The sequence below is a fragment of the Arachis hypogaea genome, chromosome 6 (genome assembly GCF_003086295.3).
Source record: "Arachis hypogaea cultivar Tifrunner chromosome 6, arahy.Tifrunner.gnm2.J5K5, whole genome shotgun sequence".
NCBI classification, from domain to species: domain Eukaryota; kingdom Viridiplantae; phylum Streptophyta; class Magnoliopsida; order Fabales; family Fabaceae; genus Arachis; species Arachis hypogaea.
Genome location: NC_092041.1, coordinates 27,418,319 through 27,446,024, shown reverse-complemented (window position 1 = coordinate 27,446,024; position 27,706 = coordinate 27,418,319). Strand labels below are relative to the sequence as shown.

The 27,706-nt window shown below is 39.3% G+C and overlaps 2 protein-coding genes and 1 non-coding gene across 3 annotated transcripts; 1 reads left to right on the top strand and 2 right to left on the bottom strand.

Moving 5' to 3' along the window:
• The first annotated feature begins 14,795 nt into the window (after positions 1–14,795).
• On the top strand, positions 14,796–16,441 carry LOC112696503 (polyubiquitin). The gene has a single exon (XM_025749299.3). The coding sequence runs from the start codon at positions 15,357–15,359 to the stop codon at positions 16,275–16,277; it is 921 nt and encodes a 306-aa protein (XP_025605084.1). The 5' UTR covers positions 14,796–15,356; the 3' UTR covers positions 16,278–16,441.
• A 939-nt stretch (positions 16,442–17,380) lies between these two features.
• LOC112696504 (riboflavin synthase) lies at positions 17,381–18,816 on the bottom strand. Its single transcript, XM_025749301.3, has one exon. It carries the CDS (start codon positions 18,292–18,294, stop codon positions 17,653–17,655), a length of 642 nt encoding a protein of 213 aa, XP_025605086.1. The 5' UTR covers positions 18,295–18,816; the 3' UTR covers positions 17,381–17,652.
• Positions 18,791–18,862, bottom strand: TRNAP-AGG (transfer RNA proline (anticodon AGG)). The gene has a single exon. It is a non-coding gene; the product is annotated as a tRNA-Pro (tRNA).
• Between the last annotated feature and the right edge of the window lie 8,844 nt (positions 18,863–27,706).

Below are 27,706 nucleotides of genomic sequence, written 5' to 3'. Positions count from 1 at the left end.
CTTCCAAAATGTCCTCCATACTGTGATCTATGGCAATGCCAGAGGATCTTCTGTGCTTCTTTTCTAGGCACACATCTACGGATTACTCCGTCTGCACATCTCTTGAAGAGATATGGTTCATCCCATAGATAGTACTTTGCATCCGAGATCAATTTCTTTGGTTGCTGCCTACTATACTCTTTGGGTATGAATCTCACAGCCTTATAGTTTGCAATGTCTGTAAACCATGGTACTTCCTGGATGGCAAAGAGTTGCTCATCCAGAAAATTTTCAGAGATCTCAGTAAGAGGGAGGGACGCCCTTTCGACTGGTTCTATTCGGGACTTGTGATCTGCTACTAGGTTCTCTGTCCCTTTTCTGTCTCTTATTTCTATATCAAACTCTTGCAGAAGCAACACCCATCTTATGAGTCTGGGTTTTGAATCCTGCTTTGTGAGTAGATATTTAAGAGTAGCATGGTCAGTGTACACAATTAGTTTTGATCCTACTAAATAAGATATGAACTTGTCAATAGCGTAAACCACTGCAAGTAACTTTTTTTCTGTGGTTGTGTAGTTCTTCTATGCGTCATTTAAAATATGACTGGCATAATAAATGACGTACAGAAGCATGTCATGCCTTTGTCCCAACACTGCACCAATGGCATGGTTACTGGCATCACACATTAGTTCAAATGGTAATGTCCAGTCTGGTGCAGAGATGACTGGTGCTGTGACCAGCTTAGCTTTCAGAGTCTCAAATGCCTGCAGACACTCCTTATCAAAGATAAATGGCGTGTCAGCAGCTAGCAGATTACTCATAGGTTTTGCAATTTTTGAAAAATCTTTTATAAACCTCCTATAGAATCCTACATGCCCCAGAAAGCTTCTGATTGCCTTAACATTGGCAGGTGGTGGAAATTTTTCAATTACCTCTACCTTAGCTTGATCCACCTTTATTCCCTTGTTCGAAATTTTGTGCCCAAGGACAATTCCTTCAGTCACTATAAAGTGACATTTCTCCCACTTTAAAATGAGGTTAGTCTCTTGGCACCTCTTTAGAACAAGTGTTAGATGGCCAAGACAGGAGCTGAATGAATCTCCAAATACTGAAAAGTGATCCATGAAGACTTCCAGAAAATTTTCCACCATATCAGAGAAAATAGAGAGCATGCACCTTTGAAAGGTTGCAGGTGCATTGCACAGACCAAATGGCATCTTTCTGTATGCAAATACTTCAGATGGACATGTGAATGCTATTTTCTCTTGATCTTGGGGATCTACTGCAATTTGATTATAACTTGAATATACATCCAAAAAGCAGTATTAATCATGACCTACTAGTCTTTCTAGCATCTGGTCTATGAATGGTAAAGGAAAATGATCCTTTCTGGTAGTTGTATTGAACCTTCTGTAATCAATACACATACGCCACCCTGTAACTGTTCTTGTAGGAACCAGTTCATTTTTTTCATTATGAACCACTGTCATGCCACCCTTCTTAGGGATGACGTGGACAGGGCTCACCCAGGGACTATCAAAAATAGGATAAATAATCCCAGCCTCTAGTAATTTAGTGATCTCCTTCTGCACCACCTCCTTCATGGCTGGATTCAGCCGCTTCTGTGGTTGAACCACTGGCTTAGCGTCATCCTCCAATAGGATCTTGTGCATGCATCTGGCTGGGATAATTCCCTTAAGATCACTGATGGACCACCCTAGAGCTACCTTGTGTGTCCTTAGCACTTGAATTAGTGCTTCCTCTTCCTGTGACTCTAAGGTAGAGCTTATGATTACAGGAAAAGTGTCACCTTCTCCCAGAAATGCATATTTCAGGGATGGTAGTAATGGTTTGAGCTCGGGCTTAGGAGGTTTCTCCTCTTCCTGAGGGATTTTCAGAGGTTTAATTATTCTCTATGGTTCCTCCAGATCAGGCTGAACATCTTTAAAGATATCATCTAGCTCTGATTCGAGACTTTCAGTCATATTGACCTCTTCCACTAGAGAGTCAATAATATCAATGCTCATGCAGTTGTTTGGGGTGTCTGGATGCTGCATAGCTTTGACAACATTCAACTTAAACTCGTCCTCATTGACTCTCAGGGTTAATTTCCCTTTTCAGACATCAATGAGGGTTCGTCCAGTTGCTAGGAAAGGTCTTCCTAGAAAGAGAGTTGCACTCTTGTGCTCCTCCATTTCCAGCACCACAAAGTTAGTGGGAAAGGCAAATGGCCCAACCTTGACAATCATGTCTTCAATCACGCCTGATGGGTATTTAATGGAGCCATCAGCAAGTTGGAGACATATCCAGGTTGGTTTGACTTCTGCAGTCAAACCAAGCTTTTTGACAGTGGATGCAGGTATTAGGTTGATACTTGCTCCAAGATCACATAGAGCTTTCTTGGTACAAGTACCCTCTAATGTGCATGGTATTATGAAACTTTCGGGATCTTTAAGCTTCTCTGGTAAGCTTTTTTAGAATGACTGCACTGCATTCTTCAGTGAGGTAAACTTTTTCAGTTTCTCTCCAATCCTTCTTATGACTTAAGATCTCTTTCATGAACTTAGCATAAGAGGGTATTTGCTCAAGTGCCTCTACAAATGGAATCTTTATTTCAAGAGTCCTGAGATAGTCTGCAAAGCAGGCAAATTGCTTATCCTGTTCCATTTGGCGGAGTTTCTGAGGATAAGGCATTTTGGCTTTGTATTCCTCAACCTTTGTTGCTGCAGGTTTATTTCCTACAAAGGTGGTTGGGGAAGCCTTCTTAGAGGGGTTGCTATCAGCACTTGTATGTGTCTGATCCCTCACTAGCATTTGAATGCTAGGGTTGGAAGCTGGATTGGCGTTGGATGCCAACTCCTTACCTATTTCTGGCCTTTGAATGCCAGAACTGAGCTTCCATTGGGCGTTTCATGCCAACTCATTGCCTGTTTGTGGCGTTTGAACACCAGAACTGAGCATCGGTTGGGCGTTTAATGCCAGCTCTTCACCTTTTTCTGGCGTTTGAGCGCTAGAATTATTCCTCTATGGGCTCTTACTGTCCTCAAAGGGATTATGGGTAGTAGTTTGTTCATTTCTTGGCTTCCTGCTACTTTGAAGTGAGGTATTTAATGTTTTTCCACTTCTTAATGAACTGCTTGGCACTCTTCTGTTATTTGTTTTGATAACTGCTGTTCTGTTTGCTTCAACTGTACTTTCATATTCATATTAGCCCTTCTTGTGTCTTATAGTATCTCCTTGAATTCGGCTAGCTGTTTTGTTAGAAAATCTAATTGCTGATTGAATTCAGTAACTTGTTCTGCAGGACTGAGTTCAGCAGTTACTGTTTTAGCCTCGTCTTTCATGGAAGGTTCACTACTTAGGTACAGATGCTGATTTCTGGCAACTGTATCAATGAGCTCTTGAGCTTCTTCAATTATCTTTCTCATGTGTATAGATCCACCAGCTGAGTGGTCCAAAGATATCTGAGCTTTCTTTGTAAGCCCATAATAGAAGATGTCTAACTGCACCCACTCTGAAAACATTTCAGAGGGGCATTTTCCTAGCATCTCTCTGTATCTCTCCCAGACATCATAAAGAGATTCATTATCTCCTTGTTTAAAGTCTTGGATGTTCAGCCTTAGCTGTGTCATCCATTTTGGAGGGAAATATTGATTCAGAAATTTTTCTGACAGCTGTTTTCATGTCCTTATGCTAACCTTAAGTTGGTTATTTAACCACCTCTTAGCTTGGTCTTTTACAGCAAATAAAAACAGTAATAATCTGTAGACATCCTAATCTACTTTCTTATCATGTACTGTGTTAGCAATTTGTAAAAACTGTGCCAGAAATTCTGTAGGTTCTTCCTGTGGAAGACCGAAATACTGGCAACTTTGCTGCACCATGATAATGAGCTGAGGATTCAACTCAAAACTACTGACTCTGATGGAGAGTATACAGACACTGCTCCCATATGAAGCAGTAGTGAGGTTAGCATATGACCCCAGAGTCCTTCTAGACTGTTCATTTCTACTTAGGTCCATGATGGAGAAAGGAAGATGACATGGATTTATTTTATTTATTTTATTATATTTTAAAAAAATTATTTTTGAAATAATAAAATAAAATAAATAAAAACTAGTATAAAAATAAAAAATATTTGAAAATATTTTATGAAAATTTTCGAAAAAGTGAGGAGAGAGAAAGTGGTTAGGATATTTTTGAAAAAGATATGATTTTAAAAAACTTGACAACTAAGATATGATAAGATAAAATTTTGAAATTGAAATCTGAATTTTTATGAAAAAATTCGAAATAATTGCTTAAAAATAGTTAGAAAAGATATTTTTTATTTTTGAATTTTATTATGAAAGAGAAAAACACGCAAAAGACACAAGACTTAAAATTTTTAGATCCAATGCTCCTTGTTTTCAAAAATTTTAGAGGGAAAACACCAAGGCACACCAAACTTAAAAATTTTAAGATCAAAACACAAAGAAGACTCAAGAACACCTTGAAGACTCACAAGAACAACAAGAACAAACGAAAGAACACCAAACTTAAAATTTTTAGAAAACCAAAATAAAATTTTCGAAAATTAAAGAATATTAACAAGAGAACACCAAACTTAAAGTTTGGCACAGGATTTAATCAAAGAAAAATTATTTTTGAAAAAATTTTAAAAGAAAGATACCCAATTACCAAGAACACAAGCACAACGCTCTAGCCAACTAAGCTAGAAATTTAACGTGTTTTAATAAGGTATTTAATAAATAAGAAACTTTTTTTTAAACTAATATTTTGAAAAAGCACAAGAAAAATAAGAAAAGACACAGAACAAGAAAAACTAAAGATTAAACAAGAAAAATTGACAAGAACAACTTGAAGATTAAGGAAGAACAAAGAACATGCAATTCGAAAATTGAAAGACAAAGAAAAGCATGCAATTGACACCAAACTTAAAACATGACACTAAACTCACAGAAAAACTAAAAAATAATAAAAAAAATAATTTTTTTGAAAAATTTTGAAAAGAAAATAAAAGACTCTGACCCAAAAGACAAAATTTTCCTAATCTAAGCAACAAGATTCACCGTCAGTTGTTCAAACTCGAACAATCCCCGGCAACGGCGCCAAAAATTTGGTGCACAAAATTGTAAATCACACTTTTCACAATTCGTACCACTAACCAGCAAGTGCACTGGGTCATTCAAGTAATACCTTACGTGAGTAAGGGTCGATCCCACAGAGATTGTTGGCTTGAAGCAAGCTATGGTTATCTTGTAACTCTTAGTCAGGATATCAATTATAATTATCAGTTGACTTGCAAATGAACAAGAGAGCATGGATTAAATAATACTTATTATGCAGTAATGGAGAATATGTTGGAGTTTTGGAGATGCTTTGTCTTCTGAATCTCTGCTTTCCCCCTGTCTTCTTCTTCACGCATGCAAGGTTCCTCCTATGGCAAGCTGTGTGTTGGTAGATCACTGTTGTCAATGGCTACCATCCGTCCTCTTAGTGAAAATGGTCCAGGTGCACTGTCACCGTACGACTAATCATCTGTCGGTTCTCACTCATGCTGGAATAGGATCCATTGATCCTTTTGCGTTTGTCACTACGCCCAACCCTTGTGAGTTTGAAGCTCTTCATAGTCATTCAATCCCTGAATCCTACTCGGAATACCACAGACAAGGTTTAGACTTTCCGGATTTTCAAGAATGCTGCCAATGGATTCTAGCTTATACCACGAATATTCTGATTAAGGAATCCAAGAGATACTCATTCAATCGAAGGTAGAATGGAGGTGGTTGTCAGGCACGCGTTCATAGATTAAGAATAGTGATGAGTGTCACAGATCATCACATTCATCATATTGAAGTGCGAATAAACATCTTAGATAGAAACAAGCATGTTTGAATAGAAAACAGAAATAGTTGCATTAATTCATCGAGACGCTGCAGAGCTCCTTACCCCCAACAATGGAGTTTAGAGACTCATGCCGTCAAAAAGTACAAAGTTCAGATCTAAAATGTCATGAGATACAAAATAAGTAACTAAAAGTTGTTTAAATACTAAACTAGTAACCTAGGTTTACAGAAAATGAGTAAACTGAGATAGATAGTACAGAAATCCACTTCTGGGGCCCACTTGGTGTGTGCTGGACTGAGACTTGAGCTTTTCACGTGCTTGGGCTATTTCTGGAGTTAAACATCAGGTTGTAACCTGTTTTGGGCGTTTAACTCCAAACTGCAACCTGTTTCTGGCGTTTAACGAAAGATTGGAACATGGAACTGGCGTTAAATGCCAGTTTACATCGTTTATCTTCGAGCAAAGTATAGACTATTATATATTGCTGGAAATCCCTGGATGTCTACTTTTCAACCCAATTGAGAGTGCGCCAATTGGACTTCTGTAGCTCCAAAAAATCCATTCCGAGTGCAGGGAGGTCAGAATCCAACAGCATCAGCAGTCCTTTTTTAGCCTAAATCAGATTTTTGCTCAACTCCCTCAATTTCAGCCAAAAAATACCTGAAATCACAGAAAAACACACAAACTCATAGTAAAGTCCAGAAATATGAATTTTGCCTAAAAACTAATAAAAATATACTAAAAACTAACTAAAACCTACTAAAAACTACATGAAATTACCCACAAAAAGCGTATAAAATATCCGCTAATCAACGTCCCCAATAATAAATTTCTCAGGGTAATTCTTCAAGAATCTCCATTTACGAGGTCTGGTAGACTTGGAGGCAGATTTAGTTACCAGGGGATTCTGGGTACTGCTAGTTTCAGGATTTTCTTCAGATTCATAAGACAAAATGGAATTGTCTCTTAAATTTTCAGCCACTGCAGTTTCTGGTTCAGCTTGTCCAGAATTTTCATTTTCATGATTTTGTGGAGTCTCATTATCCTTTTGAGCTTGAATCCCTGCATTACAGTCTTCCAAAACACTTTGCACCAAGTTAGTATCACAAAATGTAACATGAATGGACTCCTCAACAATTCTAGCATCTTGATGATAATCCCTATATGCTTTACTAGTTGTGGAATATCCTACAAATAAGCACTCATACGCCTTTGGATCAATTTTTCCTAAATTATCTTTGTTATTAAGAACAAAACATTTACATCCAAAGATGTGCAAGTAATCCAAGTTTGGTGGGTAACCTTTCCAAAGTTCATAAGGGGTTTTCTTAAAAAATTTTCTTATGATAGTTCTATTCAAAATGTGGCAAGCTGTGTTAACCGCTTTAACCCAAAGGAATTTTGGAACATTGCTCTCACAAAGCATAGCTCTTGTCATTTCTTGAATACTTCTATTTCTTCTTTCCACAACACTATTTTGTTGGGGTGTCCTTGGACAAGAGAAGTTGTGAGATATTCCAAATTCCTCACAAAAGGATTCAAATAAATTGTTTTCAAATTCAGTTCCATGATCATTTCTTATAGAAGAGATCTTTAAATCCTTTTCATTTTGAATTTTCTTGTAAATGATTTCAAAGGCCGAAAAAACTTCATTTTTATGTGCAAGAAATAAAACCCAACCAAACCTAGAATAGTCATCCACAATCACTAAACCATAATATTTACCACCTAGGCTTTGAGTTCTTGTTGGACCAAATAAATCAATGTGTAGCAACTCAAGTGGCCTTTTAGTAGAGATGTCTTCCTTTGGTTTAAATAAACTTTTTGTTTGTTTTCCCATTTGGCAAGCATCACAAGTGATGCCTTTGTCAAACCTTATTAAAGGAAGACCTCTTACTAACCCTTTCTTTACAAGTTTGTTTATTTGAAACATACTTTCATAGCCCAATCTCTTGTGCCATAGCCACTTTTCAGATTCTTTAGAATGAAAACAAGCTACATTTTGATCCTTTAGTTCATCAAGAGTAAGTCCATACACATTATTAAAACGCTTGGCAACAAAAAGTACTTCATTAGTCTTTTCATTTACAACAGAGCATTCAAATCTTTTGAAAGTCACTAAGTATCTTAAGTCACACAGCTGACTTATACTCAAAAAATTGTGCTTCAAACCACATACCAAAAATACATCATCAATAAAAGTAGAGTGTTCATTACCTATTTTTCCAACAGCAATAATTTTACCTTTACCATCATCTCCAAAGGTCACAAAACCTCCATCATACTTGTTTAGTTTGATGAAGTAAGTTGACCTTCCAGTCATGTGCCTTGAGCATCCACCAAGGTTGCGAGAACCGGACCGATCAATAAACCGGTGAGGTGACTGGTTCACTGGTTTAATGGTTCAACCGGGGTTCAACCAGGGTTCAACCGGTTTAATTAAATATTAAATAAAATTACTAAAAATTTAATATATAATTTTAAATATTTAAGTTTAAATAAAATTTAACCTAATAAAATTTAAAATTTCAATCTATAACCTAATAATAAAAAATAACAAACAATTGACACAAATCGGTAATAGCCACTCACCATTGAATTTGCAAACATAATCATAATTTAAATTTTGAACAAACAAACAGAATAACAAAAATATATGAAATCAAAACAAACAGATTATGAAATCAAATTGCAGTAACAAATTAACAAAAAGGCTTGTTGTAGTTATTGGCATCAATGTATAATTTAGTTTTTTAAAATCAACAAAATTATTCTAAAAAATTTAACAAAAGTACCAAAAACCATTAACAAGTCATAAAATAAAAGAATAACAAAAGAGGCAGCAACTAGATTTCCTTCATCAGTTAATCAATAGAGTTAAATAGTTAATCCATTTGAATTTTTTCTTTTACAATTACAACAATCAAAGTTCAATCTATCCAACCATCAAAATCCAGAATATAAAAAATAGCAAATCATAATCAGTATAATTAACAAAATAAAAAATAAATTAAACTACCGAAGAACTCAAGAAACAGGGAGAGCAACATAATCAAACTCTGTAATTTTCTACGGCGGCAGAGTGAGTGAAGAGTCCACGGCGGCAGAAAAACGTTCAAACTTCGCTGTGAGTTCGACAGAGAAAGGGATCGAAGACAAAGACGGGCAAAGACGATGAGGACAGAGACAAGTTCATGGAGGCCGACGACGACATGGACAGAAGTGGCTTGATGACACCAACAATAGCTCCGAGCAGACCTGGCGATGCGAGGAGAAGGGATCTAGGAGGAGAAGAGGGGCGGCCAACGAGGACGAAGACAGAGGTGGGATTGACGACACCACGATGACAGAGAAGCTGAGAAGGTGACGCTACTGTTGATGGTGGCGGCGCTGGAACTTAGAAGGGTAGTGGCGGCGCTGGAACTCAGAGAGGGAGAGAGAGGGGTATTAGGGTTTTCTTCTGAGAGAGAGGGGTAACTGGGTAGTGGGTAGCTTTTATATAGGTTTTTTAAATTTTTTTATTTTTAACCTTTGAAAGCCGTCAAAAAATCGACCGGTTTTACTGGTTCATCGATTAACCACCGGTTCAACTGGTTTTTTTACCGATTTTTTGCCAAACAGTTTTTGGCATCACCCGAACTGGCCAGATGACCGGTTTTCGGTTAACCTGATTGAACCGACCAGACCGGTTCGATTTTCAGAACAATGGCATCCACTATCCAAGTACCACATATTCTTTTTGTTCTTGGATGCTAGGCAAATTTGCATGAAAAGCTTCAAGTAACCATAGGTATCCAAATTAATTTGGATCCTTTGAAGTTAATCCATCTTGGTTGCCCAAGTGCGTTGAAATCACAAACAACATTGTAAATTTGGTTTCCCACAACTCTCTTTTCAATGAAACATTGTGCATATGAGTGACCAAATTTCTTGCAATTAAAACAATGATTTTCTGATGCATATCGCTGAAATTGAGGTGAGTTATTTTGCTGGAAATGATTAAAAGGTTGAAATTTTCTGGTTTTTGGAAGAGGTGCATTTCTTTTGACAAACTGGTTTTTGTTATAATTGTTCCTCTTTGCAAATGCATTTTCACTAGAATTTTTGAAAACTTTTGGACTTTTCGAATATGAGGTTTTGTTGTAAAATGGTGGTTTCTTGAAAGCAACCTCATTTTTCGAAATGTACCCCAGATCTGACCTATTTGAAGTAGGTTCGGTTCTTGGTGAAGGTTTAGTTTCACTTGTGTAAACTTCATCAAATTTTTCTTCAAATGTGGGAACATATCCAATACCAGATTTGTTGGATGCGAATTTAGTATTTGATGAAGAAGCCACAAATTTCAAAGAGAAATCATTAAAAACTGCACTTTCCTTGGTTATATAACCTAAACCAGATTTTTCAAACAATGATTTTTGGCTTGCAAGTAATTTGTCCAAGTTACTAGAACTTTGAGCAAATTTTGCTAAGTCACCATATCATTTAATCTTTCATTTTCATCAATTAACTCTTGAGAAGGATCCACAATGTGCTTTCCTTTTAATTTTTCAAGTTCAGATTTTAGAAATCTGTTTTCTTCAATAATGTCCAAAGCACATTCAGTTTCCTTCACTTTTTCTTTTAAAAAATTATTTTCAGCTTTTAACACATCTTTTTCAAATCGGCATTTATTGTACTTATCTAGCAGTTTTGAGGTGTTTAGAGTAAGATCATCAATAATGGCATGTAAATCATCTATAGACAAGTCATAGTAATTTACCTCATCAAGATTATTATTTCCAGCCATGAAGCAGTCTTTATCTTTCCTCATTGGAGTCGTTCTCAAGATCCTCCCAAGCTCCCATGAGTACTTTCTTCTTTTCTTTCTTTCCTTTGTCCTCCTTCTTGAGCTTTGGACAGTTTAGCTTGAAGTGTTTAGCCTCCTTGAATGATGACACATCACCTTGCTCAAGTCCATTTTGTGTTCCTTTGAGCTTGAACCCTTGTACTTGCCCTTGTTCTTCATCATCCTTCTAAATCTCCTAACAGAAAACATAAACTCATCATCTAAAATATCATCACTAGACTCACTCTCTTTTGATTCTATTTTTGACTTGAGGGCTATTCCCTTTTTCTTTGAGTCCGGGTTTGTGTGTGTGGTTTCATAGGCAAGGAGTTTTCCTCTCAGCTCATCATAGGTTATAGGGCTTAGGTTATTGCTCTCGGCTAGGACAGTAGCAGTGATTTTCCATTCTTTTGTGAGGCTTCTAAAGAGTTTTCTCACTAGGATTTGTTCTGAGTAGTTTGTACCCATAGCATCAAGGTTGTTGATTATGATTCAGAATCTCTCAAACACTTCATCAATGCTTTTCCCAACTTTCATATTAAACATCTCGTACTCTTTTCGCAGCATATCAATCCTCATTTTTTTAATCTGTTTAGTGCCTTCATGTGTAACCTGGAGTTTCTCCCAGATTTCTTTGGCTGTATTGCATCTAGACACCTTTCGGTACTCTTCAAAGCTAATAGCACAGTGAAGAAGGTTGATGGCTTTAGTATTCAGCTCCATCTTCTTCTTGTCGTCCTCATTCCATTCAGCTTTTTCTTTTGGAGTCACCACTCCATCAGCACTTATTTTTGTTGGAATCTTAGGACCGCTCACAACAATCTTCCATATGTTGTAGTCAATGGATTGGATGAAGATCCTCATCCTCTCTTTCCAGTAGGCATAGTTCTTCCCGTTGAAGAAAAGAGGTCTGTTGTTTGACTGGCCTTCAATGAGGGTGTAGGCAACCGTGATTGTGCCCAAGTTGTTCGTCATTGGATCTTTGCTCCAAGCGGTTAAGCTTGATTCTTGAGACCTCAGCTCCTAATACCAATTGAAGGTTGTAGTAGGCTTAGAGAAGGGGGTGAATCTATGCCTTTCTTTTATGTTATAGAAATAACCCTTTAAAGCAAACTTTCAATTCTGATTCTATTTGAACTCAGCAGCGAAAAATTTATGAGACAATTTATTTTTGTCTCATGAATATCAAAAAATAGAACAAAGCATAGAAGAGAGAAGCTGACACCATCATGTATCCTGGTTCAGTTGCCTTGTGCAATGCAACCTACATCCAGTCTCCACCACAACAGTGGTGGAATTTCCACTACTATAGTTAAAATATTACATACACCAATTCCACAGGATTGACACAATCCTTTCACACTCAAGTTTTAACCTAACTTGATATTGGCTATGCTAATACCTAACTCTTCACTCTTAGTGCTCACCCAACTAAGAAAGGGGTACCTCACAGGTATAAGATATAAGACACAAACTTACCTAAAAGAATCTGAAATAACTCTAGGCTTTTCTCTCAAGTGTATCACTCAGCCTTTTTCCACTCAATGGCTTTTACTTGAGCTCTCTCATAATACCTTTTCACTTAAAAAATTACAGAAAGATAAACATTAAAAAGTAAAATACAATCTGTAAAACATGAAGGAGATTAACTCTTCAACAGCCTCTTTGCTATGTGATAAACCAGATTTGCATGTCTCTAATTTCGTTCTTTATTTTTAGCGGAATGCTTCTTTGAAAGAAAGCACTGTCCAAGTAGATGAACTTCTTCAGAGAACTTCTTCATAGAACAAAACCTCAATACACTGGTTATCTCTCCTTGCTTTTGAATGATAAAAAATCTTCTTTTATCTCCTTGCATGTTGCTGGGTTCTTCTTCCTAGGTCAACTTCTTGAGCTTTGTGCTTCACAAACCCATTATCTCACTTTTTTCCATTAATCCTTAGAATAGAAACTTTGCTCTGACCTTCTCTTGTTGACCGAAAGCCGTAGAAAAGCAGAAAACAGATATCATCAATGGTAAACCCAGATCGTGGCCATTGAGAAGCTACTTGGTCCCCAAGACTCACTTGTGACCGTAGATGCACAGAAGTGAGAGCAGAGATCATCTTTCCCATGTATATCAGAATGGATAAGTAGAACGTTAAAGATGAAGAGAAGAGGATATGATACATGTATAAGGAAATAAAATCACCTTTAGCTTCTTACCTCTTCTTGATACAGATTGATGTGGGTGATTAGACTTCAACCTTTTGGTTAACCTTCTCTTTCTTGCTTCTTTGATGAATAACTTAGGGAAGAAGCTCTCTCTCTCTCTCTCACTTCTGTGATTTCTGACCAAGAGAAAAAATTGAACGTTGCTTTTAGTGAAAGCAAATGAGAGGAAGTTGCTTGCTATCGGGCTTGGATCATTTCATTTAGCCCGATTTGATTTCTCAGTTTTGTTCCCTTTTGGGCTTCGTTTCTATTGTCAGCCCACCCGCCTTTTTTATTTTTCAATCAAATTTGGGCTGCTGTATTGAATTTTGGCCTTTAACAGCTAATCACAAATAATTAATATTGGTTAGTTAATTACCCAAAAATAATGTTTGTCATCATTAATTAATTTAGTTAATTTCTTAACTCAACACCGTTTCTAACTTTTGAAGAGAAGTCTGAAAAGATAGTTTTCTTGTCTAAAAAGAGGAGCTTTTTCTTTCCTAGATCCCACCTTAAAATTTTAAGTACTGCTACACATACAAGTCTTTTTGGCATACAAGTCATACAAGTTAACCCTAACCCAACAAAATTTACTTACATAACGCACGCTTAAAAATCACTTTGTTCCTCTTTGTATCCCGCATTCCTCCTCCTCCTCTTCCTTCTTTTTCTCATTTTTCTTTGCGTTTCTCCTCTTTTTTCTTCGCGTGTTTCATCTTCATTGTCATTTTTCTTATTACTATTGTTGTTGTTGCATTTTTTCCCTCCTCCTCTTTCTATTGCTTTTACAACATTATGTATTTTTTCTTTTATTTGATTTTTTTCTCCTAAGAAGAATTATGAGAATATGAAATAAGAAGATGAAGAAGAAGAAGCAACAAAAGATGAGGAGGGGAAAGAGGAAGAGTTTTGAATTATGTAGAACTTATCAACACATATACACCAAAAATTTTTAAACAACGCACTCAAATATTTTCATGTTACATCCCAATATCTTTATGTTACACCCAAATTTGCTGAAAATATAGAAAAATATTTTTCTCTAATGCTGCATTTTTTTCTTCTTTTTTTTCTTATTTCTTTCTTTTTTAGTTGAATGAATATAAGTTTATCCTCTTTCAACTAATTTTGTACCATTATGTATTTCTTCTTCTTCTTTGTTTGATTTTTTTTATTCTTGTTAAGAGAGTATAAAAAGAAAAAGATAAAATAAGAAAAAAAGATGAATAAGAAAAAAAAGAAGATGATGATTGAAAAAGAAGAAGAAGCAGCAGAATATGAGGAGGAGAGAAAAGAAGAGTTTTGAATTATGTAGAACTTATAAGCACACATACACTGAAAATTTTTAAACAATACACTCAAATATCTTCATGTTACACCCAAATATTTTCGTGTTACACCCAAATTTGTTGCAAATACAGAAAAATATTTTCTTTAATGCGAAACTTTTACATTACATTCAATTCAAACCATCAATGATGAACAACAATTTTCACAAATAAAAATATTATTCACCTACAGAATCATAAACTATTAACGAAAATATTAACTAGAATCGAATCACACCTCAACCACTTAATTGGATTCAAAACAATAATCAATTTCGTTCTGATTTAATTGATAATCTGAACTTGAATTATTAATTATCTTTAACAACGGAATAACTGATGATGGAAGAGAATGAGGAAAAGAAAGGAAGAAAAGAAATTTCAATAAAAAAAGGAAGAAGAAGAGGAGGAGGTGGTGGTGGTGTTGGTGACGACGATAACAAAGAAGAATAAAAAGAAGAAGAAGAACGTGCAGTAAGAAAAAGAAAAAGAAAAATGTGCGATATGACAAAAGAAAAAACGTGTGTGCATGAATATAAATAATTTATATAAAAAATAATACTAAATTTTTTATTCTTCCAATTTTATTGCATCAACCAAATAGAGAAAAATCTATTTTCTTTATTTTTTCCTTCTTCCATCCATTTTTATTGATCTTAACGACAGGTTTAAACAATAAAAAAAGGGATTTGGATCCTCTAGAGTTTGAATTTTACTTTAGAGAGTAAAGTGTGATGTCTCATTATTTATTTTATAGATGGAACCAAAAATAAATATGAGAGAAAAACTATTCAAAGATAGAAAATCACACTTTATTCTTTAAAATAAAAATTTAAAGTAAAAATTCAAAATTTAGAAGATTCAAATAAAAAAAAAATCCCAAATCAGAGTCGAAACAAATGAACAATTGAGGCAACTCTAGAATGTTCTACAGTGCTCACTCCTAATACCTAAATTACCCTTCATCGATCGCCACAGTTTGTTTCCAGTCCTTGGTCACATTCCATAACCCTCCAGAATCCTCTTTCCCAGATCTATATAAGTTCCCTCCATTCTCTGGTCTCATCATCCCAATTCGAAAATCACTAATAAACTTCTCGGGCGTTCTCAAGAAATCAAAATCTCTCTCTCTTTAATTCGATTCCCGATTACTTCGTGTTTCATCTCAAGAAACTATTATGCAGATCTTCGTGAAAACCCTAACAGGGAAGACGATTACCTTGGAGGTGGAGTCCTCCGATACCATCGACAATGTGAAGGCTAAGATCCAAGACAAGGAAGGCATCCCGCCGGACCAGCAGCGTCTCATCTTCGCCGGAAAGCAGCTCGAAGACGGTCGCACCCTTGCCGACTATAATATCCAGAAGGAGTCCACGCTCCACCTCGTCCTCCGCCTCCGTGGCGGCATGCAGATCTTCGTCAAAACCCTAACCGGAAAGACGATCACTCTGGAGGTTGAATCCTCCGACACAATCGACAACGTGAAGGCCAAGATTCAAGACAAAGAAGGCATTCCTCCCGATCAGCAGCGACTCATCTTCGCCGGGAAACAGCTAGAGGATGGTCGCACCCTCGCCGATTACAACATTCAAAAGGAGTCCACGCTCCACCTTGTTCTCCGTCTTCGCGGCGGCATGCAGATCTTTGTGAAAACCCTAACGGGAAAGACCATAACTCTCGAGGTTGAATCTTCGGACACAATAGACAACGTGAAGGCCAAGATTCAAGATAAAGAAGGAATCCCTCCTGATCAACAGCGACTCATCTTCGCTGGGAAGCAATTAGAGGACGGGAGGACGCTTGCTGATTACAACATACAGAAGGAGTCGACGTTGCATCTTGTTCTTAGGTTGCGTGGAGGGATGCAGATTTTCGTGAAGACTCTAACCGGAAAGACGATAACGCTAGAGGTGGAGAGTTCTGATACTATTGATAATGTGAAGGCAAAGATACAGGACAAAGAGGGGATTCCACCGGACCAGCAGCGTCTAATCTTTGCTGGGAAGCAGCTTGAGGACGGACGCACTCTGGCCGATTACAACATTCAAAAGGAGTCCACCCTCCATCTTGTTCTCAGGCTCCGTGGCGGTGAACTCTGATTGCTGATTGTGCTGGGGTTGTTTTCTTTCTGATGTTCTAGTTATAGAATTTGGACTTTTGTTTCTTTTCCTGTGCCTTGTGAATCTGTTACTGGTAATTAAGATTGTACTGTTGTTCTTCTGCTGAAGTATTGATTAATACAGAATAAGATTTACTTATGCTATTACTTTGTGTTGTGCATCTTACGTCGTTCGATTTATGCATTTATGCATATTGAAGTGCTGATCTACGTGCGCTTGGGTGATTGAAAATTGAATACTTTTGCTGGTGCCCAAGTTCTGATTTTTTTGTTGGTGGTTTTGAAAAATAAATTTCCTTTGTGGCTACATCAACTAGTGCATTTTCATCAACTAGGTGCTTTTGTTGATTTTAGTGGTGCATTCGGCTCATTATCCTTCTTGTGTTGCTAGGAACTTGTTGCAAAGGTTCGGAAGCTTGGAACGAAACTGCACACTATGAATCAATTATGAGTTCTTAAAAGAATAGCGTTTGATATCAGGAAAACAAGATCTATTTTATTTTATCTTTCTTTTCAGGATATTGTTTGATTTGTCTCTTGCGGTACAGTTAATCTGCCTGAGATCTCATTCCTTAGAAAAGATCACTTAAACGTGACCCATCGAATGGCATGGAATAGAAGATTTAACCAAAATTTTCCCAGATGAATGGCATGACATTGTTTTAAGCCTAAACGCCATTAATATACACCATCTCTGTGCTCGTTGTTTAAGACGTTCCCCCTTAATAACCATCGCCTTCTTGTAGAATACTTTGCCCTGTTTAATAAGTACCCCTGCCTTCTGTCCTTGTCAAAAATATATAAGGTGAACAAGGAATAATAGTAAGTAGAGAATATTAAATTGTCACTACGTGTAAATTCACTTAGTAGATAAAGAGAGTTCTATTAGAAGAAGAAACAACACGAGCAATGAGGATGACAGGATAAAATTTTCCTTCAAAACACATTGGTATTTGGTATTGGTTTATAAGACACATCTAGATATTAATGGACAACTTGAAATTTTATTTTCATCCTCCCATTCATATTTGCACTTAGCTATAAAAAAAAGTTGTTATAAAAAAAAGTTAATGTCCAAAGCGGTAAGAAATTTATTTTTCTTTCTCTTTTATTTTATCAAACTATAGTTAAGTAACAATTACACATATCCCCAACCGATAATGCAAGTTGAGTAGCTCTCATACAACAAATACATATAAATCAGCAATAACATGTGCTTGATTTTGAAGGCAAACAAATTTTTTGTTGACGGGAAATGAATTTTATCCTCCAAATTCAGCATGCTCTATCATCAATCTTTGCCCCCACACAACAAAATTGCTAACAAGAAGAAAATTCAAAATGAAAAAAAGTGATCAAGAACTTGAAGATGAGACTGAAACAGCATAACCGCCAAGGAACCTCTTCACATACTTGCCAAAAATATCAACCTCCAAGTTAACTTTCTGCCCAACCTCCTTCAACGGAATAACCACCTTCTGCTGTGTATACGCCACAAGCATGAAACTGAACCACCCTTCTTCATCACAAACCTCCACAACCGTTAAACTCGTACCATCCACGGCTATGAACCCTTTTGGCACAACGTACCTCAGCACCTCCTTCTCCGCCTTCACCTTCACCCATAACGAATCCCCTTCTGGAACCTTCGATAATATCAGCCCCGTGCCGTCCACGTGACCCTGTACCACGTGTCCTCCCATGCGGCTCGTTGGGGTCAACGCCCGCTCCAAATTCACCGCCGACCCGACTTCCAGTTCGGCCAGCGACGTCTTCCTCAGTGTCTCCGGCGACACGCCCACGGTGAAGCTAGACGCGTCGAACTCCGTCACGGTGAGGCAGGTCCCGTTGACCGCGATGCTGTCGCCGAGGCTGATGCCGTCCAGGACGGTCTTGGCATGGATCTTCATGATGAAGGCACTGGTTCCGGGGCCGTCGTATGTGGCGGCGCCAATTTTCTCGACGGCGCCCATTTCTTCGACAATTCCGGTGAACATGATTGGTGTGGTTGAAGAATGAATGAATTGGATCAGTGGGCGTGTGGAGAATCAAAGCAGACAGATAGATCAGCAGCGGTAGCGGCCTCAGCTGCAGTAGAAGGGAGGAGACAACAGCGGCTTAGGGTTCAGAAATGGAGGTGAGGACAGAGGAGGACCTACTTACTAACTTTTTATTTCCCATCTAAAATGTGATAACTCATAACTTGGTCTTATTCTCTTATATTTTTGGTGATAGTGTTATTATTTTAGTCCCTTGGTGCATGATTGGATGCAAGAATGATAATAAATTTGGCTTTTTTTGTTTGTTTGCCCATCGATTAGTATAAATGTGAGTTTGAGATACTGTTTTTTTTTTTTTTAGAATTGTACTGCATATTACCACAGCTTAACACAGCTTGTAGGCCATAGGGTGATGGTATGCGGCTATGCAGAACACGTTGAAATCCTTGTGAATGAACGGTTTCAGTTTGATAAAAATCATTGTTAGTAAATGGGGGCATTCCGAGAATTGAACTCGGGACCTCTCGCACCCTAAGCGAGAATCATACCACTAGACCAAATGCCCAGTTTGAATGTATTTCCGGTTATTCTAATTTCTTAGCGGCGTACGGTTATATTTGCGAAAAACATGGATTGCAGCCAAGATCTGTGCTACATTGGAAAGTAGGATATATTTGCCTTCTATTTTCACCTTAACTAATGTGTGCAATTCAATTGGGATAACTTAGATACCGGTGCACTTACGGGATTTGATGCGTCTCTGACTCTCTGTGAGTAAGATACAGATATAGGTCCAGTTTAATTAATTTTTTAAAAAAAATATTTTTTTTGGTGACTTTTTAAAAAAATAATTTAAATAATAAATTGTTATATTAAAAATAGTTTATAAATAAATTATTTTATATTTAGATTTTTAGTTTTAAAAATATTTATTTTATAAAAATATAATAAAAATAGTAGTATTATGAGAGAAATTATTTTTTTAATTTCTCTATAAATTTTTAAATTATTTCTTAAAATGTTAGAATTTGATTTTGAAAATTATATCAGACATTAATACTACTTGTTCATACACTGACCCAACGCTAAGATCCAGGTCCAAACTATAGATCTAACCACAAGGTTGGGCTCCTCAGAACACTGACCTTCTCTTTAGAAGTCGGTTCTCCCCACGACTTGCTCTAAAGAAGTCGGGAGCAAAGATTAGCTGGTAGATAATATTTGCCCTTAAAATCTCTCAACCCACTTTCAGGAGTCATATCGTAACCTCCCTAAGATAAAGGGACAGTTATCCACCCTAAAAGGTGGAACTACTCCAACGGTGGTTATTGGTTCACCACTATAAATACACTAACACCCCTCAGGTATCTCTAAGTCCCAATACTCTCTAGACCTGCTCACACCCTTGCTAACTTAGGCATCGGAGTGTCTTTGCAGGTACCACCCCCTATTCTCTCACACTCACAAGTCGGAAGGAGTCTCTAAAGGCGCAAACCCGCTCAAAGGCTTCCCCCCTCATACGATTGGGCCAACCCAACGAGGCCAACCCATTAACCTCCGGTTACCCAACGTAACATTGGCGCCGTTGCCGGGGACCCGAGGGATCAATCCATAATGGCGGATAACTCACCAGAAGATGGTCATACAACGTCTGATTCCGAGCAAGAAAATCCAAATATCGGAAATAATGACGCAGATTTGACCCTTCATCAAGGAACCAGCGACCAGCATGGAGAAGGCACCTCTGGGCTCAAAAACCCAAAGGTAAACTCCTCGGAAGGACGAGAATCCATAAAGGAAGGGCCACCCCATACAACCGAACTAATGGGGCTGGTCCACGGCCACCAAGGTCGTCTGGAGCAACTGGAACAGGAACTAGAACGACAACGAGAGGCGGAGTGAAACCTCAGGGAGGAAATAGAATGACAAAAAGAGTTGGAAGAAAAACTCTTAAAACTTGAATCCTCCCTCAAAAGTCGGAACTCCCGCGGCTACCGAGAAGAGTCGCCCCTGGGAGGAGAGGACCCGTTCAGTGAGGACATAATGAGGGCGAAAGTTTCAAGAAACTTCAAAAGTCCTGATATGAACCTCTAGGATGGAACCACAGACCCGAAGCATCACTTAAGCAATTTCAAAAGTCGGATGTATCTGGATGATGCTTCTGATGCAACTCGCTGCAAGGCTTTTCCGACCACCCTGTCGAAAGCGGCGATGAAGTGGTTTGATAGCCTCCCTCCAAGGTCAGTTACTAGCTTTGAGGACCTCTCAAGAAAATTCCTAATGCGATTCTCCATCCAGAAGGATAAAGTAAAACACGCACCGAGCCTCCTGGAGTTAAACAGGAGGTCGGGGAACCTCTGCGTAATTACATGGAAAGGTTCAACAAAGCGTGTTTAGAAATTCAAGACCTACCCACAGAGGCAGTTATCATGGGATTAGTAAATGGACTTAGAGAGGGCCCCTTCTCTTAGTCTATATCAAAAAGGCACCTGACCTCTTTGAGCGATGTACAGGAGAGAGCAGAAAAGTACATCAACATGGAGGAAAATGCCAAACTACGGGAGCCCAGCTGGCGACTGGGGCCCCTCACTCAGCAAAAGAAAAAGAAAGGGAGCCTAAGAAAAAAGAGGAGGTCGGTCCGGACAGGCCTAGGAGATATCATTCCTACACTCCTCTAAAAGTATCCCTAGTAGACGTATACAGAGAAATCTGCAACACTAAAAGATTGCCGCCTCCCAGACCCATCAAAAATAAAAAGGGAGGGGGGAGTCACAACGACTACTGCGAGTACCATAAGATATATGGCCACTCAACAAATGATTGCTACGACCTCAAAAATATGATAGAAAGGTTGGCCAGGGAAGGCCGACTTGATAGATATCTCACGGATAGGTCGGACAATCATGGAAAAAGAAAGTAAGATGATGAAGACAGAAGAGACCCGCCGCCACAAACCCCCGAGAGACACATACATACAATCTTTGGAGGATTCGCAGAAAGGGGGATCACTAAATCATCTCGCAAAAGACACCTGAAGTGAGTTTATCAAGTTGGAAACGAATCTCCCGATCTCCCAACCATCTCGTTCACCAAAGAGGATGGATAGGGGATTGTCCCCGGGCATGATGACCCGGTGGTAATAACCATGATCTTGGCAAATGCCAACCTCCACAGGACCTTGGTGGATCAAGGGAGTTCGGCAGATATACTTTTTAAATCCGCATTCGATAAGTTAGGGTTGGATGAAACGAAGCTAAAAGTTTACCCGGACACCCTATATGGATTAGGAGACATGCCAATTAAGCCACTGGGATACATCCCCCTTCACATGACCTTCGGAAAGGGGGAAAATTCCAAAACTCTAAGCATTGACTTCATCATCATTGATGTCGGATCGGCGTATAACGCCTTAATCGGCAGAACTACGTTAAATCGGCTCAGAGCGGTGGTGTCAACCCCTCACCTTTGCATGAAATTCCCAACACCTAAGGGAATAGCGACGGTACGAGGAGACCAAAAATTGGCAAGAAAATGCTACAATGAAAGCTTAAACCTCCGAGGAAAGAGCAAGGAAGTCCACACCATAGAACTCAGGAGAATAAAAGCAATAGAAGAGCTGCGACCACAACCGGGTGGAAGAACCGAAGAGGTTCAAATTGGAAAAGAGGAAGAAAAAAGAACCAACATAGGGGCCACCTTAGACGAAGGTCTGAAACAAAGGCTAATAAAGCTCCTACAACAAAATTCCGACCTCCTCGCTTGGAAAGCTTCCGACATGCCAGGGATAGACCCTCGGCTCATGTCCCACAAGCTTTCGGTACACCCCGGATCACGACCCGTACAGCAGCGCAGGCGTAAGCTTGGTGCAGAACGAGCTCAGGTGGTGGAAGAACAAGTACAAGCCCTCTTGGAAGCCAACTTCATCCGAGAGGTCAAATATCCGGCATGGCTAGCAAATGTAGTGCTAGTTAAAAAGCAAAACGGCAAGTGGAGGATGTGCGTCGATTATACCGACCTGAATAAAGTATGCCCCAAAAACTCGTATCCACTTTCCAGTATTGACACCCTAGTAGATGCAAGCTCAGGGTATCAATACTTGTTGTTTATGGATGCTTACTTGGGATACAACCAAATCCCGATGTACCAGCCGGATGAGGAAAAAACTTCATTCATCACACCTAGAGCAAACTACTGCTATGTGGTGATGCCATTTGGGTTAAAAAATGCCGGGGCCACATATTAAAGGTTGATGAATAAAGTGTTCGCCCCCCACCTTGGGAACTTAATGGAGGTCTATGTAGATGACATGCTGGTAAAAACTAAGGAGGAAACCGACCTCCTGACAGATCTCTTGCAAGTTTTAGACACCGTAAGGTCACATGAGATGAGACTAAATCCCACAAAATGCACCTTCGTGGTGGAGGCGGGAAAGTTTCTAGGGCTTATGCTTACACAAAGGGGAATTGAAGCAAACCCCGATAAGTGTAAAGCTATATTGGAAATGAAAAGCCCGACTTGTCTGAAAGAGGTCCAACAATTAAATGGAAGGCTTACCGCCCTTTCCAGGTTCCTGGCGGGATCAGCACTAAGATCCCTTCCACTATTTTCCCTATTAAGAAAAGGATGCTAGTTCGAATGGACTTCAGAGTGCGAAGAAGCTTTTCGGGAGTTCAAAAAGTTCTTGAGTCAGCCTCCAATCCTGACCCGACCCATAGTCGGGGAAGAGCTCGTTCTATACCTGTCAGTAGCAGACAAAGCTATAGCATCAGCTCTAATATGGGAAGATGAAGTCGGGCAGCATCCTGTGTACTTCACCAGCAAAGTTCTACAGGGCCTAGAACTAAAGTATCAAAAACTTGAAAAGTTTGCATACTCCTTAGTGGTGGCCTCACGCCGATTATGGCCGTATTTCCAAGCACACACAATAAAAGTCCGAACGAACCAGCCCATAAAGCAGGTCCTTCAGAAGACGGACATTGCGAGGAGAATGGTTCAATGGGCAATAGAACTCTCTGAGTTCGACTTGAAATACGAAGCCCGAACGGCAATAAAAGCTCAATGCCTCACCGACTTCCTAGGGGAATACGCGGGAGACCAAGAGGAGAAATTCACTACATGGGAGTTATATGTAGATGGGTCCTCCAATAAAGCTGGAAGCGGGGCAGGCATAATATTGGTCAGCGAAGGGGGAACGCAAATTGAAGTTTCCCTCAAGTTTGAGTTTTCAGCTTCCAGCAATCAGGCAGAATATGAAGCCTTGATTGCAGGGTTAAAGCTGGCAGAAGAAGTCGGTGAGATCAAAGTAATGATATTCAGCGACTCTCAGGTGGTGACCTCCCAAATAAATGGAGAGTATCAGGCCAAAGATCCCAACATGAAAAAATACTTGGACAAAACCTTGGAGCACCTTAGGCACTTTGAAGAGACCGAGGTAAAGCATATAACTCGGGACCTCAACAGCAGGGTAGATGCCCTCTCCAAGCTTGCATGTACCAAACCAGGAGGGAACAACAGAAGCCTGATCCAAGAAGCTCTCCCTGAACCCTCCGTGGATAAAACGGAGGTTGCTCAAGATGTCTTTGAAATCACCGGGTTAGACCTCGGATGGATGAAGCCCTTAGTCGAATACATGAAATTCGACATCCTTCCCAAAGAGGAAAAAGAGGCCAAGAAAATCCAGAGGGAAGCACAAAACTACACGATGGTGAAAAATATTCTCTATAAAAGGGGGATATCAACACCACTACTAAAGTGCGTCCCGACCTCAAAAACAACTGAGGTGCTAGAGGAGGTACACAATGGAATCTGCGGGAACCATCTTGGAGCAAGGTCGTTAGCTAGAAAAGTAATCTGAGCTGGATTCTACTGGCCGACCTTACAAAAAGACTCCACGGAATTTGTGAAAAGGTGCCAGCCATGCCAAATGCATGCAAACTTCCATGTAGCCCCTCCAAAGGAACTCATTAGTATAACTTCCCCATGGCCTTTCGCAAAATGGGGATTGGACTTGCTAGGACCATTCCCACAAGCGCCGGGACAAGTAAAATATCTAATAGTGGGAGTGGATTACTTCACAAAGTGGATAGAAGCAGAACCATTGGCCACCATCACCGCTCAGAGAAGTCGGAAGTTCCTCTACAAGAACATTATCACCAGATATGGGGTACCCCACTCTATCACCACTGATAATGGCACTCAATTCACCGACTCAACCATCAAAAGCCTAGTAGCCAGTATGAAAATCAAACATCAATTTACATCGGTGGAACATCCACAAGCAAATGGACAAGCCGAGGCTGCAAACAAAGTCATATTGGCAGGGTTGAAGAAAAGGTTGCAAGACGCAAAAGGAGCATGGGCCGAGGAACTCCCACAAGTACTTTGGGCTTATCGGACCACACCTCAGTCTGGCACAGGAGAAACACCCTTCCGACTTGCTTATGGCATAGAAGCCATGATACCGGTTGAAATCAATGAGCAAAGCCCAAGGGTGAACTTCTACGATGAGGTTGGAAACATAAAGGGGCACAAAGAAGAACTTGAACTTCTCCCTGAAGTCCGCGAACGAGCCCATATTAGAGAAGCAGCATTGAAGCAAAGGATGACGAAAAGATACAACCAGAAAGTCATTCGAAGGAGCTTCGCCTCAGACGACTTGGTCTTAATTAGAAATGACATAGGAGTCAACAAGTCTAGGGAAGGAAAGCTCGCCGCTAATTGGAAGGGACCATACAAGATTAGTGAGGCCCTAGGAAAAGGTTATTACAAGGTGACTGACTTAAACGGCACCGAGTTACCCAGGTCGTGGCATGCTTGTAATATGAAAAGGTACTATAGTTAAAAGCGAACTCTACTCCCTGACGTACTCTTTTCCCAACTTCATGATTTTTTCCCAAAGTAAAAGGGTTTCTTCTGAAGAAGGGTTTTTAACGAGGCATCACAGTAGAGACTAAGAGGTCATAGATAGCCCAAAACCCTTAGTAGCGATAAAGTACCTTTGCAAATAAATAAAGATCCTTTTCAAATATCTCTTATAAATTCCTTTTCGCTTTCTACGAAACGCGCCGACTTAAGCTCGACAAAGCGTGAAAATCTCATGAACCGACCTAGATGGTCGTCAGGATAAAATGACGAGGTACAAGTCGGTGTAAAGAGGTTATTGGTGGACGAAATTGTGATCACTTGTTATGTATTTATAAAAGATGTATACTCTGAGGGCATTGTTTATTTTCTTCACAATCTCGTTCAACTAACCAGCAAGTGTACTGGGTCGTCCAAGTAATAACCTTACGTGAGTAAGGGTCGAATCCACAGAGATTGTTGGTATGAAGCAAGCTATGGTCACCTTGCAAATCTCAGTTAGGCAGATTAAAAATGGTTTATGGGTTTTCGAATAATTAATAATAAAAAGAAATAAATAATAAAAGGGATAGAACACTTATGCAGATTCATTGGTAGAGGTATCTTTTAAGTATATACAGCTGCTGCATGGCTCAAGCACGCCTGCTCTCCTACTGCTTCTACTCAATCCTTCTTACTCCTTTCCATGGCAAGCTTTGTATAGGGGTTCACCATCAACTGTGGCTACTTTCATTCCTCACGGGGAAATAACCTGTGCGGCTGTCACTCGCACAGCTAACCAGTCTGGAGGCATCACCCATGGCTGATGGCTACATCCCATCCTCGCAGTGAAAACTATGCAACGCACTCTGTCACAGTACGGCTAATCACCGGTTGGTTCCCGCTCCTACTGGAATAGAATCCCTCTTTTGCGTCTGTCACCAACGCCCAGCAGGTTAAAGTTTGAAGCACGTCACGGTCACTCATGATCGGAATCCTACTCGGAACACCACAGACAAGGTTGGACTTTCCGGACTCCCAGGATCCTACTCGGAACACCACAGACAAGGTTGGACTTTCCGGATCCAGATGAATGCCGCCAACTATCTAACTTATACCACGAAGATTCTGTTGGGGAATCTAAGAGATACGCATTCAAGCTCTGTTGCATGTAGAACGGACATGGTTGTCAATCACGCGCATTCATAAGTGAGAATGATAATGAGGGTAATCTGACTCATCACATTCATCATGTTCTTGGGTACGAATGAATATCTTGGAATAAGAATAAAAGAGAATTGAATAGAAGAAGATAGAATTTCATTAATACTTGAGGTACAGCAGAGCTCCACACCCTTAATCTATGGTGTGCAGAAACTCCACCGTTGAAAATACATAAGCAAAGAGTTCAGGCATGGCCGAATGGCCAACCCTCTCTAACGTGATCACAGGATCAAAAATACAATCCAGGATGTCTAATACAATAGATAAATGTCCTATATATACTAGACTAGCTACTAGGGTTTACATGAGTAAGTAATTGATGCATAAATCCACTTCCGGGGCCCACTTGGTGTGTGCTTGGGCTGAGCTTGATGAATTCACGTGTAGAGGCATTTCTTGGCGTCAAACTTCAGGTTATGACGTGTTTTGGGCGTTTGACTCCGGATCATGACGTTTTTCTGGCGTTTAACTCCAGACAGCAGCGTGTACTTGGCGTTCAACGCCAAGTTACGTCGTCATTCTTCGAATAAAGTATGGACTATTATATATTGCTGGAAAGCCCTGGATGTCTACTTTCCAACGCCGTTGAGAGCGCGCCAATTAGAGTTCTGTAGCTCCAGAAAATCCATTTCGAGTGCAGGGAGGTCAGAATCCAACAGCATCAGCAGTCCTTTTGTCAGCCTTCTTCAGAGTTTAGCTCAAATCCCTCAATTTCAGTCAGAATTTACCTGAAATCACAGAAAAGCACACAAACTCATAGTAAAGTCCAGAAATGTGAATTTAACATAAAAACTAATGAAAACATCCCTAAAAGTAGCTTAAACTTACTAAAAACTATATGAAAACAATGCCAAAAAGCGTATAAATTATCCGCTCATCACAACACCAAACTTAAATTGTTGCTTGTCCCCAAGCAACTGAAAATCAAATAGGATAAAAAGAAGAGAATATACTATAAAGTCCAAAATATCAATGAATATTAATTTAATTAGATGAGCGGGACTTGTAGCTTTTTGCTTCTGAACAGTTTTGGCATCTCACTTTTTCCTTTGAAGTTTAGAGTGATTGGCTTCTCTAGGAACTTAGAATTTCAGATAGTGTTATTGACTTTCCTAGTTAGGCATGTTGATTCTTGAACACAGCTACTTTATGAGTCTTGGCTGTGGCCCTAAGCACTTTGTCTTCCAGTATTACCACCGGATACACAAATGCCACAGACACATAACTGGGTGAACCTTTTCAGATTGTGACTCAGCTTTGCTAAAGTCCCCAGTTAGTGGTGTCCAGAGCTCTTAAGCACACTCTTTTGCTTTGGATCACGACTTTAACCACTCAGTCTCAAGTT